The 14,924-nt window shown below is 32.1% G+C and overlaps 1 protein-coding gene across 1 annotated transcript in view; it reads right to left on the bottom strand.

Annotated features, from left to right (window-relative positions):
* The window catches only part of tim (timeless), a 141,858-nt gene that overhangs the window by 42,828 nt on the left and 84,106 nt on the right, over positions 1-14,924 (bottom strand). Inside the window, exons 5-7 of the mRNA XM_072535062.1 lie at positions 13,119-13,379; positions 6,478-6,630; positions 2,366-2,673 (exon numbers count right to left, since the gene is read on the bottom strand). Of these exons, the coding sequence (XP_072391163.1) occupies positions 2,366-2,673; positions 6,478-6,630; positions 13,119-13,379 (722 nt within the window). The remainder of the gene's footprint in view (positions 1-2,365; positions 2,674-6,477; positions 6,631-13,118; positions 13,380-14,924) is intronic.

The following is a 14,924-nucleotide window of genomic DNA, read 5'->3' as shown; positions in this document are numbered from 1 at the left end:
TATCTCAACTTTCATTGCAGCTAGAAGCCTCTTTTTTTAATCTGGGGCAGCTCGTCGGAATATAAATAACTACATAGTTTTCACTGGCCGGGAAATATGGGAAACCTCGGAAAAATTCAGTCCATTTGAAATTCACCGTAAAAACTTACTTTTTTTTTTAAATTTGGCTGAAATAGTCTCTCGCAGTATTAATAATGATGACATAATTTTTACCCCTCCGGAAATCTCGGAAAATCCCGGAAAATCAACATATATTTTTTTTCATTTTATATCAATGATGTAATAATACTTATACATTTTATAAATTAAATTTCAGGTAATTTTTTACACATTATATTATATTCCTTATATTAATTATAAATATGTTAATTTTCCGGGATTTTTCGAGATTTCCGGGGGGTGAAACTTATGTCATCATTATTAATACTGCGACAGACTATTCCAGCCAAATTAGAAAAAAGTGAGTTTTTACGGCGAATTTCAAATGGACTCACTTTTTCCGAGCTTTCCCATATTTCCCGGCCAGTGAAAACTATGTAGTTATTCATATTTCGACGAACTACCCCAGATTAAAAAAAAAAACGCTTCTAGCTGCAATGGAAGTCGAGATAATGTAAATTTTTCTTACGTGTTTCAATTTGAAGTTCCGATCTCGAAAAAAAAAAAATGAAGTTTTATGGAAAAAACAGAAAAAATAGTCCCTAACGTCGTTTCTATTGATCATAGAGGGTTTTTTTTAATGTGAGTTTTTTTACCAGCTATCCAATGGTTGTACGTACAAGTCTGTAGCTTGAAAAATATAGAAGTTATAAGAATTGTTTAAAAGTAAAAAACATACCCCTTTTTCAAACGTTTATTTTGTAAACTATTTCGATGAAAACGCAATATGCCTTTAACTTCTGAGATAGTTTAAGTCTTAAAGAATCCTATGAAATTTGCTAAATGTGTCTAGGATCATTAATAGAGCAAGTTCACTAGTTTAAATATTTAGCCTGAGGGATAAAAAAATTAAATAACTTTTTCCGTCGACCGTCCATTTATGATCAATTTTAACACCCTCAAAATCATTGATTGACCTATTAATGAATGATTTTCTATTAATGAACGATTTTATTATAGGCAACACAACATACATTGCTTGCATAAATTAATTAAACGCTCTGTGATTGGCAGTGACCTGTGGTGTAGGCAACCAAACATATACCTATTTATATTCCCATTAAAAATTAATTTAAAATGAACTAGCCGCTGTTAGTACTATCTGTCATTGTATATGATTATTTACTTTATTGTTTAAAATTCTGTGTATTTAAAGAATCAAAGGATGGATATTGACGAAGAGTTTAATTTAACTCCACCAGAATTTAACTTCTTCTATCACAGAATTTACAGAGGTCCAAGAAGACTTAAATATACATTTTTTGACAAATATAAATATTTGTCAAAATGCTATACAGCAGATAATCATTTATCAATATCTTCCTTTAATTTCAGTAATTGCACCATTTCGAATATTAATGTTTACTATAATAAAACTACCACTAAGGAAACTTTGAATAAAGTCAATGAAAGCTGAAAAAATTGTTGTTTATCGTTAAGTAAATAAATATTTAAACTAAGATATCTTTATTTCTGAAAAGTACGGCCGACGGAAAAGTTTTGTAACGAACTCGTGAATTAAAATGGCGATTAACAATCTCAAACATTAACGCGTGAGCGAAGCGAGCTAAAGCGATCTCTAAAAATATCTCAATTGTTAATCGCCCTTATTAATACACTTGTTGGTTAAATAACTATTAAACTATTTGACCGATCAGGGGAAAATTTTGCACAAATTTAAAAGACGGTAATTCCTCGATGTTCAAATGTATTAATAACATTTTATTTTGTTAATAAAAAAATTAATAAAATTTATAAATTAGTGCAAAAAAACTGCTTTTTTTTTTTTGCAAAAATCTCCGTAAATTATTTATCAATTTTAATTTAAAAAACGGGAAAATAAACATATTCTTGTTATAAAAAAATGATATAAATATTGTTTATGTAAAATATAAGGGAAAAAACTTATCTATTCATCATTTAGTTATCCCCATCTATGTCTTAAAAGTTTCAGATATCTGCGAAAAATTTTTCGACCTTTTTTTTTAACCAGACTGGGCTAAAAATCAAGTCGTATATAACTTTGAAAAATCACACAGTACAATAGTATTGACATTTAAAAAGGATGTCTGCACATAGATGTCCTAAGAAAATTATAACAAGGCCATAACTGGATAGAAAAGGACGAGGTAAACATACAACAAAATATAGACACAAAGAATAAGATAAATCTTAATTAAGGAGATATGAATTATCGTGAACTTACAGGTTGGTTTTCCTTCTTTTTACAAGCTTCTTTCTTCTCAGTTCCTTTTTATCTAAAGTAGTTGTAGTTCTATTTTTGCTACTGTTATATCTAGTCTTTTGAAAACTAGGTGGCTTTTGATGTACTGGTTTTTGATGGGGCTGATCATCTTCATTACTTGAGGTTGAAATTGATTCTTGATTTTCCATTTGTGTTACATATCCACAATCCGAAATTTCACTTTGATTTGACTGGCACATGGAAGTAGATCTTTTTGAGTTTTGTGACGCTTGTTGAATTTGAGTAGATTGCATAGATCCATCATTGGACTGAAATAATAATGTTTAAAGGATTGTAATAATATGACAACTAAAACTTCAGACATGATTTTAATAATCTATTTAGCTCTTATATTATAGAGTCCGTCCGCTGGTTCTTTGCCCAAGTATGACACTATTCACGACTTATTTTTTATCCCCTTTCTGTCCATACACAAATGCATACATCGAACAAAGTTGTATAAACACAGCAATATGAAGATGGTTGGTGATTGATTTACCTTTGGCCAATGCAAGTTTTGTTTTGACAGCATTTGGAGTATGTTTATTAATTATTTCCGTGTTATTTAAATATTCAATCCATTTTCTTACTTTAATTATATATATATATATATACATATATATATATATATATATATATATATATATATATATATATATATATATATATTAACAATTGTTAAAACGCCTAATCGATTCGTTTGTGTTCGATTTATTAGGGTTAGTGATTATTTATTAGATAATGACGAGAAATAATATATTCTGACCCCTAAATTTCCATTAAGGTATTTAAATCTGGCTAAAAGCACGTCTACGGAGTAATATGAAATATTTTTTAAAGGTTTTTATTTGTAAAATATGCCTAGTAAACCATTATATTCTCAAGCATAATAAGTTGTGTTAAATGTATGTAGTATTTTGAATTAGAAAAAATTAACGCAGCGCCTTTGGAGCATATTTCATCTGTTCAACAGAAATAAATTGAAATGTATGTTCATTTTCCAAAATACTTATTATTGAGAGATATATTTCTTTATCTAAGAGATTAGCTGCTGCGTTAAAAATATCGCGACGGACAGTATGTACAAATGTACAATTATAACATAAAAAAAAATAATCATAATCTTTTAAAATCAGGCAAAAGTAGACCTTTATCGAAAAACAAGAAAACCAATCTTCTAAGGCATCAGAAATTGCAGTACGAAATACAGTATACGACATGTACCAACAAAGTAAGTACCAATTTCTTTAATATGAATGAAATTTTCACAGTAATGTATCACAAAAATTTTGGGAAATGTGTAAGACATACTTAAGCAGAGTATGCGGCACTTGGGCATGGGAAAATTTTGACAGCGTCGAAAAAAACGGCATCCTTTGATGTGGAGGCGAAACGGCTTGTCAGATTATGACGTGTGTGGTATCTTCGGAAAGGAGAGCGGGTAGCGAATACGTTAATACAAAAAACAAAGATGGCTGCATATCCCAAAAAGACACTAAGCTTGTAACGTCTAAACGGCTCAACGTACAACAACATCCAAGGTATCAATGGAAAGGGGAGGGGCCAACGAATACGTAGACACAGAAAAAAACATGGCGGCATTGCCAAAAGGACACTAAGCTTGTAACGTCTAAACGGATTAACATACAACAACGTGCAAGGTATCGATGGAAAGAAGAGGTCGTAACGAATATGTTAAGACAAAAATCAAGCGCAAAGACTGTGTCAAAATGGTCAGATGGCGGCATTGTTAACAATAACGTAATCTGCAAATATCCTGTATAACTATATATTTCGTACCGTATTATTTCTATTTCTTGTGATACCTCACATGTCGTTCTACAAACTTAATGCCTGTTTGACCGGTCGCCATGTTTGATTTTTGTTATTGTATTCTTTACGTTTTATCCTTTCCAGCGATACATGAATTGCTTAGCCTTTCTAACTATACTCTGTATATTACAAGAAGTAATAGATGGAAAGAAGAAGAAAGATGATACGTCGTACTGTCTTTGTGGTATGACGCTAGTCTATTTTAAAATAACCTACTTGTATGCTTATGAGTAATAATTTTACTTAATATATACGCTGTTCTGTACATTGTCTTTTCTCTGTTAGCCTCAGTGACTACTCTCCTTTTCTTCAACGTCTATTATGATAAAATCCGACCAATAGCAACGAAGATCCAATATAGTGCCGTTTTGGTAATTCTACCATCTTTGTTTTTTGCGATGGCATATTCGATATCTCCTCCTCTTTCCAAAGCATTCCTCATTCGCAAAGATCGGACCAATAGAAACGGAGATATGGTATAGTGCCGTTTTGGCAATGTCTTTGCCTTTGTTTTTTGTGTTATCGTATTTAATATTTCCTCCTCTTTTATTTAACGTGCTACACGTAGTAATCTGACCAACAATAACGGAGATACGATATAGGACCGTTTTGACACAGACTTTGTGCTTGATTTTTGTCTTAACATATTCGTTACGACCTCTCCTTTCCATCGACACCTTGAACGTTGTTGTACGTTAAGCCATTTAGACGTTACAAGCTTAGTGTCCTTTTGGCAATACCGCCATGTTTTTTTCTGTGTCTACGTATTCGTTGGCCCCTCCCCTTTCCATTGATACGTTCGATGTTGTTGTACGTTGAGCCGTTTGGAAGTTACAAGCTTAGTGTCTTTTTGGCGACATGCAGCCATCTTTATTTTATGTGTTAACGTATTCGTTACCCCCTCCCCTTTCTGACAATACCTCACAAGTCACGATATGACGAGCCGTTGCACCTCCACACCAAAGGATGCCGTTTTTTCCCACGCTGTCAAAATTTTCCCATGCCCAAGTGCCACATACTCTGCTCTCAAAATTAATAAAATGTGGTATATCCGAGACAAAAACATAACATGAGTTGGTGAGATTCTGACAGTGAAGAAATCTAAATTTGGTATTGTATACGATGCTTAAATAAATATTTAAAATTAATTGTTTTTTATCCTGCATCTAATTTTATTACATTTATTACCGTTATAAGGCATAAAGCTCTTCGATCTTGAATCCATCAATCGTCTCAAAGAAGAGTTTCAAAGATTCTCAAAGGAGTTTTATATACGAGTACCTAATTAAGTATTTAAATTGCAGTCTATTTACTGCCATATAATATTAATATATTTGTTCAACATTTGTCATAAACTTTCATTCTATCGTCGGCGGTTCACATACTACGATAAATCGGTGTCAAATTTTTTTTTAAACATGAATGTTTGGGAGCTAATCAATGAATATCCTTCTACAAAATACATTGTTGTTGATTAAAAACATCATATAAAGGTGCATGCACAGTGTGGCGGAAACCCGTTGAAGTAAATTGCAGTTATCAGGTGAGAATAGATAAAAAAATGTTTTCCAAAAGCACAGACCAAACTAACAATTTTTCTGGATACTGTGAGTCAGTTTTCCCATAATTACAGGATTCGAATTAGAATCATTATGTTCGTTTACATATCCATTTTAGAAAATAATGTGTATTCATTAAAAAAATTAATAGAATATATTACTTTTTCATTAATCTTAGAGAATCGTCTTCAGTGGGGTCATGCGCAACATTAATATTATAAGGATAGAATTGATGCTATTTCAAGATTACCCAAAGATTATTGCGCGAATTTACTGAACTTTATTCTAATTTTCTGGTGCTTGAGTTACATTTCAACCTGAGCTACTTCATTAGGCTTTTGTTTTTTTTTTGTTAGCAATCGATTCTCATGAATCATGACAATAATCCCCATGAACTTAGAATAAATTTCTCAAGAAATGATGGATGCGATTATTGCATTGTTTTAAAATAAAGGAGCACTATGATTTTGAAAGAAAGTAACGTTTAACTAGTTAACAAGTACTCTCACTACCTAGACCTAGACTACTTTAAACTACAGAACCCTACAGAATATTTCCACAAAACACATCAATTTTTGCAGTTGAATTTGTCAGTTAGATCTTTACTTCAAGTCACTTTTCCACTTATTTTAGCTTTGTAAAAATAATCACAAATCTACGTAAAATATGTATTACAGCTACCTCAGTACTATGTCCCATTGATGAAACTCCACTGCTTGTACTAGTTTCTGTTTCAGTACTTTTATTTCTTTTTACTGTATTGATATTTTTGTTTCTTATTTGTGACGTTCTAATAGTCTCAGTAGAAGTGTTTTTAGTTCTATCTATAGTAACCTGAAATAGAGAGTTATCGTTAAACATTTTCGGAAATATCGGATGATATTTCACAGGCAAACATATGTGTAAAAAGCATCGAAACAAAAACGGACGATTTTAAAACAATAAAATGAAAAAATAATGAAAGAACTATAAATATTTTTTGCAATAAGCTAAATAAGGATGAATATATAAAAGAAAAAATAATTAGGCCGATTACTTTCAAGGGTTACTGGCTGGAACATTCATAAAAGATAACTAAAAAACTACTTGTAAAAAGTACGTCAAAATAAAAGAGTGAAGACTACGTATTATGAATAAAAGAAAATAATTATGTAAGTTTCTAAAACTACTGCATACATAATTATCTATTGCGCAGAGGTAAGATGTATGTAAAACATAGACATAAAAGAATAGACTATTTTAGGCTTAGTGAGCAAAATCGTGAAACGCGGAGCACTCGATCGCTGGTCTATCTATCTTTCTTTAGCACCTATATAGTATAATAAATGCACCTCTCACTTCCAGCGTTTCATTACTCCCACCTATATTAGTTTGGTAGATAACGCGTGTCTAACAGACAAAGAGAGCTGGACCACTTAAAGTGAATATTGTCGTTTCACCTCTATTCACAGAGCGGTCCATACCTGACCTAACCTATTCTTTTTGTGTCTATGATGTGAACACTGCAAATAAGGTAAGGACATAGTTGACACACGAGGGTTTGATGAAAGACGAAAGTACGAGTATAAGAGATGACATGATGACTGTAGATGATCTGGTTAAATTAATGCTCTGTAGCGAGATTTAGTGGAACGTTGTGAATTCTACGATTGCGATAGTGAAAGGGGAAGAGAGGTTGAAGAGAGGTTAAAGAGAAATAGAGTGTAATCATTGGGACAAATATTTTAATAGTAGAATACTAGAGTAGATGCGATAGAGAACGTATAATGGAGTGAAGGGGACGTGGTGAAGTAATACAACACATGTTTTATACCATTCCCTTCTTGAAGGGTGAAGCTTTTTACTCGATAGAAAGCCCATATTACCATTGGATGGTACCTTTTCAAGATACTCCTCTATAGCTGTATCTTTTTCTGTTAGTGTTAGATCAGAGTACTTAGTTCAGTGCATCTATTATTGTTTCCCTTTTATAATTTGTTTTTAGATTTTTATTTCAGTGCACCCATTTTTTATCTTTGCCCCCAACTATTCGGAATAAGATGAAATTACCTTTCCATCTTCTGATCATCGGCGAAATGACGTGTATATAAGGTATGGTATATAAGGTATAATGTATAATGGTATGCCCATTCAAGAACATGATCTCCATTTCTTTAGTGTCTCATTCAAGTAGATTTTAAAAAGTGTTCGTGATAGAGTGCAGAATGACCTTAGTCCCTTATTTACCATAAAATTCTTGCAGATTGTTGTTAATAATTTAATATTAATAGATGAGCTTTCCAATATTTGCCAAGTTATTGTATCATAAGTTTTTATTAAGTCCACAAATAATAGATGAGTTGGTCTAAAGTTGAGCTAAAGTGTATATATGGTCGATACAAGATCGTCCAACTCGAAAACCTGCTTGTCCTTTAAGGTCAAGTAGTTATAGTAGTCAAGTAGTATATATATATATATATATATATATATATATATATATATATATATATATATTATACATGAAATGTGAGACGCCATGCGAATCCGAGAGATGGAACAAAACGACTGGCACGACCGACGATACAAAGCATTGTATGTGGAATACTACAGTTCGGTATTGGATCCTAAACTTTTTCTTATTTTTATAAATGACATCACTAATCTATGGAAAAATTTTTCTTATTGCTGATGATACCAGTATCACCAGGAGAAACTCTAATATTGCAACTCTTCATGCAACTATAACTTCTAATCTACTTAAAATAAAAACTTGGCACGACTCTAATTTACTATCTTTTAACATGGATAAGACAGTAGCATTATCCTATAGAGGAGCTCTTTAACCCTTGCTTCTTAATAACAGCTAGATCAGTATCGTTGATTCTATAAAATTTTATGGTATTTTTATAGAAAGCAACCTTAGAAACTAGCCTATGCTATGAAATAAGATTTGTTTTGAAAGAAATCAATTTAGCATTTTCCAAAATCCCAGTCTTCCCAATCTGATGTTATTTTTAAATTACCAAAAAAAGCAATACGGTATCTTTTTGGCCTCAGCGGCCACATTGCAGAAGCTACTTTAAAAATCACGGGATTTTAACTCTTCCCCTTTTTGTACATTTTAGAATCTGTTTGCTTAATTCGTAAACACCTACATGTTTTTCGAGCAAGACCTAATCATGACTACTCCACGAGAAATTCAAGCTAAGCTTTAATGTCTAGTTGCCGATCCCGTCCACTGAGTTAGTAAAGAAATCTATATTATATTCCGCAGTTATCAGTTGAAGAAGTTAGATATTGAAAATAGAAGACATGGAGTATCACTTGACAGAATTGATTTAAAGTTTCACTTGTAAATATGTATGGTGATTTTTTACTGAAGAGCGTTCAAGATGATCTACGAGAAGTATTGAGAACTGAAACCATCCCGGAAATCTACAATGTACATGATATAATTTTGGAAGATCGACATATAAACGTATGTGAAATTGATAATGATGTAAGAATATTAAAAGAACGTGTTGGTCATATTACATAAAAAATTTAACGTAAACTAGCTTGCAAAAAATACGTATTCTGTGAGCACAATGAGAATCACAAAAGCATTTTCATTACATTTTCCGAAAAGTGCGTCACGCGTTAAAAAAAAACAAAAGTGACTTTTTGAGATACGTTACAAAGAATGAAACCTGGATTCTAGATAGTAAATATAAGCTGGTTATTTAGCTCCAAAGAAATCGAGGACGATACTATCGGCGGAAAATGTCATGACGTCCGTGTTTTTTGAAATGCGATGGGAATTTTACATATTGAATATCTTAAAAATAGTAAAACCACAACTGGAGAATACTACATTTAACTTCTAATGAAACTGGATGTAAACCTTCGTGAAAACAGACCAGTTTTTAAGGAGAAAACAATTTTTTTCTATCTGAACAATGCACTTGCCCATAAAAGTGTTATGACAATGCAGACATTAAGTGATATGCACCACTATGCTGTGTTAGAAAATTCATCCCATTTCCTCGAGTTGTCTCCTTCGGACTTTCTATTCTCAAAACTCAAGACAGGGTTTTTCGTCTAATAAAAAGTATACGAGTACTTTGCAGCGCTGGATGAAATATATTGATATTACAGATTATGTTGAAAAATAAAACTTCTTTAAAAACATGAATTGTCGCTTACTCTGTTAGGCCACAAACTTTTCAGAGGCTGGCAAAAAAATAATATATCACTAAACAGAATGATATGAGAATCGCCCAATACGAAAAGTTGCTTACTGATCTCTAGTAAACAGATAAAGGGAGTTCTGAGGAAAAAATGGACTTTATCTATGTAAATATGTTTATAGGAACAAGTTTTTTATTATCTAAATATAAAATAACTGAAAAGAAAAAAATAATGAACTAAAAATTAAATAAACAATAATTTATGATATGGGGGCAATATAAAATGTAAAATACAAAAATATATATTAATCTAATAAATTATGTACCGTAAACATGGCCTACTTTGCCCAGTGGGTTCAACGTTGCCCACTGTAAAGATTATAAAATTTGTAAAAAAAAATACTTGGCAACATAGCAAAGTACCACAGACGTTTACGCGCGCATTAAGAAACATGTAGAAATCAAGACAGTGTGAACTAAACTGCGAGACTGAAGTGTAACGCTGGTAGTAAGGTAAGAAATTTGAACACGTTTTTGTAGTTTTTTTAGGTTAAAAGCTAAGCACTGCTGAGTATACAGTAATAATAGGTATATTGACTTTGAATATTGATTTTTTGTTTGTACGTCTTATTTAGTATTTCCTTAACTGATTTTGTGATGGAACGTTTACCAGGGATTACATGTAATTTCTTTATAAAACAAAATACAAGTGGGCAATGTTGTCCTGCCATTTATCTTTAATATTTTTTTTTTATTTTTCTATATAAAATGGTTTATAGTCATTTAAAAGGAAACTAAAGTGTGCTTTTAAGTTTAACGCCATAAAGTAATAATTATTACGTAAAACAGAATGTCGGTATTTATCTAATTATTTTTTTTTCTTTCAAGGAAAAAATCAAAATGCCAAGAAAAATCAGAAAAAAATTGGGAGCAAGGCAGTATGTAAACTACTCTGACGCCGTGCTTGAACGAGCCGTGGAAGCAGTGAGAGCAGGTTTAAGTTCTCGTCAGGCAGAGGAACGTTTTAAGGTGCCACGCCGAACCATTCTCAACAAAATTAAACAAACGCATGTTTACTCCATTGGCCATCCCCTTACAGTCACTAAAATAGAAGAACGTCATTTAGTGGATGTTGTTATATCAAGTGCAGAATATGGCGCTCCTTTAACAAGCCTAGAGATTAGAATACTTGTCAAACAATATTTAGATGCCAGAGGAACTCGAGTTGTTTATTTCTCTAATAACAACCTTCCTAGTTGTGACTGGGTCAAGGCTTTTTTGTCACGACATAAGCACATTTTAACTCAAAGGCACTACCAAAACGTTAAACGCTCCAGGACAGCCAATACTGAAGAAATCATAGAAGAATATTTTAATAATTTAAAAATAAACTTGAAAACATCGAACCTCAAAATATCCTGAATTATGACGAGACAAATCTGTCAGATGACCCTGGTACCCAAAAATGTGTATTTCGACGTGGGACAAAATACCCGGAAAGATACATGAATGCCACTAAAAGCGCAGTGTCACTAATGTTCGCAGCTACCGCAACAGGAGAACGCCTATCACTTTATGTTGTTTATATAGAGCTGAAAGACTATATGATAGATGGATAACGGGTGGCCCCCTCGTACATTGTATAATAGAACAAAATCTGGATGGTTTAATGCATCAACTTTCCAAGACTGGTTTTTTAAAGTTGCTTTACCGTGGTCAAAACGGGATAACAGCACCAAGGTTTTGATTGGGGACAACTTGTCCTCACATCTCAATATTGAGATAATAAGGGCTTGTCAAATATAAGATTTGTATTTCTGCCACCTTATTCTACAGGGCTTACACAACCACTTGATGTTGGATTTTTTCGGCCTTTAATGGGAGCCTGGAAAAAGATCCTTACTGATTTAAAAACTAGTCAGCCTAACTTAAACTCAGTTGAAAAAACCATCTTTCCTCAATTTCTAACAAAACTAATAGACGCGATTGAACCAAACTTAAAAAAAAAATCTTCAAAGTTCATTTCGCGCAACTGGAATGTGTCCCTTTGACCCAGATGAAGTGCTAAAAAAGATGCCAAATGAGAGATTTGCGAAAAGAGTAAGCTCTGAAATTGATAACGCATTATTAATTTTTTTACAACAAAAAAAGAAAGGAGATACCATTAAAAAAGGAAAAAAAAGTTGCTTAATACTGAACCCGGTCAATCAGTTCAATTTGAAGAATTAGATCAGAATCAGGAGGGAAGTGGGATCGCGGATTCAGAAGAAGAAATAGAGATAGAGACGAATGCGGACGAAAATTTAGCAGAAGGAATGGAGATGGAGATGAATAACAGTGACGATGATAATGTTGAGAAGGCAGATGAATTACATGAAGAAGAGCAGGATGAAATGGTTGAAAATATCGAGTCTGATGAAAATATCGAAGTAGATGGAAATAATCTAAAAATTGGTACTTTTGTGGTGGTCCAATTTCTTACAAAAAAAAACCGTTAAACATTTCATCGGGATCATAGTAGAAATAATAAACGAAGACAATATGTACTACACCGTAAAATTTTTAAGAGAAAATACGAATGGTTTTGTTTATCCAAACATATCAGACATATCGGACGTCAATTTTGAAGGCATTAGAAAAATATTAAAGAAACCTTTCCAAAGTAGAAGAGGATATTTTTCTTTTAAAGAAAATTTAAGTTGTTTTCAGTTATAATTTGTCTTGTGTTTTTTTAATAAAAATTTAATAATTTTTCTTGTATTTTTTTATAAAAAGTTCTGAAAAATAGAGTTTTTTTTCTAGTTTTATTAAAAAATAAAATTCAAAAGTGTATGGTGGGCAAAGTAGTCAAATCAAAACGTATGCCTCGGGCAAAGTAGTCCTAATACGTTCCAATTTTGCCCTACAGTGAATTTAAAATAGGTGGGCAATGTTGAACTTTTCCGGGGCAACTTTGCCCACCTTGCCTTTAATTTTTTTTCTCGGCTGTGTTAAAGATTGTGATAAAAAATGATAAGTACATTCTCTGTTAACATCTCGCAAGTTCTCAAAATAAATTTTGTATGTATTTATATGTGCTAAGAAAAGAAATATTTAAACAAAACTGAAATTTGCTGGGCAAAGTAGGCCATATATACGGTATATTAAAGTATTTAAAATTAATTAAATACTTACCCTGTTGTTGATATTGTTATTGTTTGATTTATTTCGACTATTACTTCCAGTATCACTGGAATCAGAGGTAGGATCTGATGTTATGACTGGAGATGAATCATCGCTACCTTGATCAGGTGGCGAAGTATTACTTTCATTATCCTCAGAGCTGTCACTGTAACAAGCCTCCAACCAAAGATTAAGCAGCTTCTGCAGTGTTCCCACATGCTGGTCTTTGTACATCAGAGCGATTAATTGAACTAATGTTACGCTCCAATAAACCTAAGACAAGATTGTAAAAAAATTTTTGTAAACTTTGCTTTAAATATCGCCCGTTGAAACTTTAGCACTTTCAGATATAAGAATGTGTAATTACTTATTAATTATAGCAAATTTGTAATTTTATCAGTCATATTATCAAATCGAAATATTTACAGAAAAAGTAAACTGTTTATTAAAAAAGTTTATTTAGTGCAGCGAACCAACGTCTTTAACTCACAATTTTATCAAAATGTATCGATTTTGTTGAAATTTTAAACGGTAGGTAGGGAATACCTTAACAAGCAAAATTTAGCCTATGAAGAAGTGTGCTTCTATTTTTGGGGTCAAATTCCTTCGAACTGTGTAACGTATCAAAAATCCAGTAACTATATCCTGTCGAATTTTAGTTATTTTATTATAAAATAACAAAATCCTAAATCACCCTGTACATACGTTTTATTTCTTATAAACATCTTCCCACGAAACAATTTTGTTAAAACATCTATTTTGAGTAACAATTTTAGATCCACAAACTTTTTAGAATACCGCTTACTGAAATAATATTCTTTTATAATCCCTTAGAGGTTTCTACTGAAGATCTACCAATAATATTCTGTGTTTTATGATTGTTTTGTAAAGTCTTTTTTTTTTTTTTTTATTTTTTTTATTTACAAAATTGCTTCAACCACTAGGGGTTATTAGCATGGTACAATAAATTACATAAATGTTAATAATGTTACACTATATTTTGTGAACTAGTCTTGCATTTTGTAAAAAATTTATAGTTTTGTCATTATTGAAGCCATTTAAGCACTCTTTGGATGAAGTGGGTAATCCAGCTTGAAGTCGTTCTAGGGTGTACAAAGGGCAGTTTTGTAAAGTCTCTGTAAAAATAGCGGTAAGATTATAACCTTTTTAAGTCCTGTTAAGGTTGTCGATAGTTTTTTTTTTGTTTGCAAATATAGTAACAATACTCTTTTGAACCTTTTATTGTCAATTAAAAGGTCCGGATGAAACAACCATTAATTAAGTGAATTTCTGTACTACTTAGACTCAAACAAAGTAAAATGACCGAACCTCCTGTTTGAGTATTTCTTTCTATAAAAAGGAATATTGCTTAACCGTATTACATTGAGCAGTACTATGAGGTTGAAGTTCGTGTTGTAATATTGAGGCCCTTATACAGGGTAAGCTATTTTTTCGTATATCTGCATCTTTTGTTTTCTTTGCTATTTTGATATTATTATTTTCTCATTTAAATAGGGTCCACCGTTAGTCCAAAGCCGGTCTTTGGTTTACTCCAAAGTGGATTCTATTTTTATTTCAATGTGTTGTGTTTGAAGTTGAGTCCAATATCAGTCCAATATTGGTCTAAATAAATCCATGTAGTCCCAGTCTATCTCATGTTTTGCCATGATTGGCAATCGAGTTTACCTTCAGCTAAATATAGAGCCACAAATGTATCCAAGAATTGGCTGCACAGCAGGTCAACGTTCAGCCGATTCATTTATAGCTCAAAAATTATGAGTATTGTTCCCCTTATACAGAGTGGCCCAAAAGTCTGGA

This window comes from Diabrotica undecimpunctata, chromosome 6, assembly GCF_040954645.1.
Source record: "Diabrotica undecimpunctata isolate CICGRU chromosome 6, icDiaUnde3, whole genome shotgun sequence".
NCBI classification, from domain to species: Eukaryota; Metazoa; Arthropoda; class Insecta; order Coleoptera; family Chrysomelidae; genus Diabrotica; species Diabrotica undecimpunctata.
The sequence above is the reverse complement of the archived record's forward strand: the minus strand, read 5'-3'. Positions and strand labels throughout refer to the sequence as shown.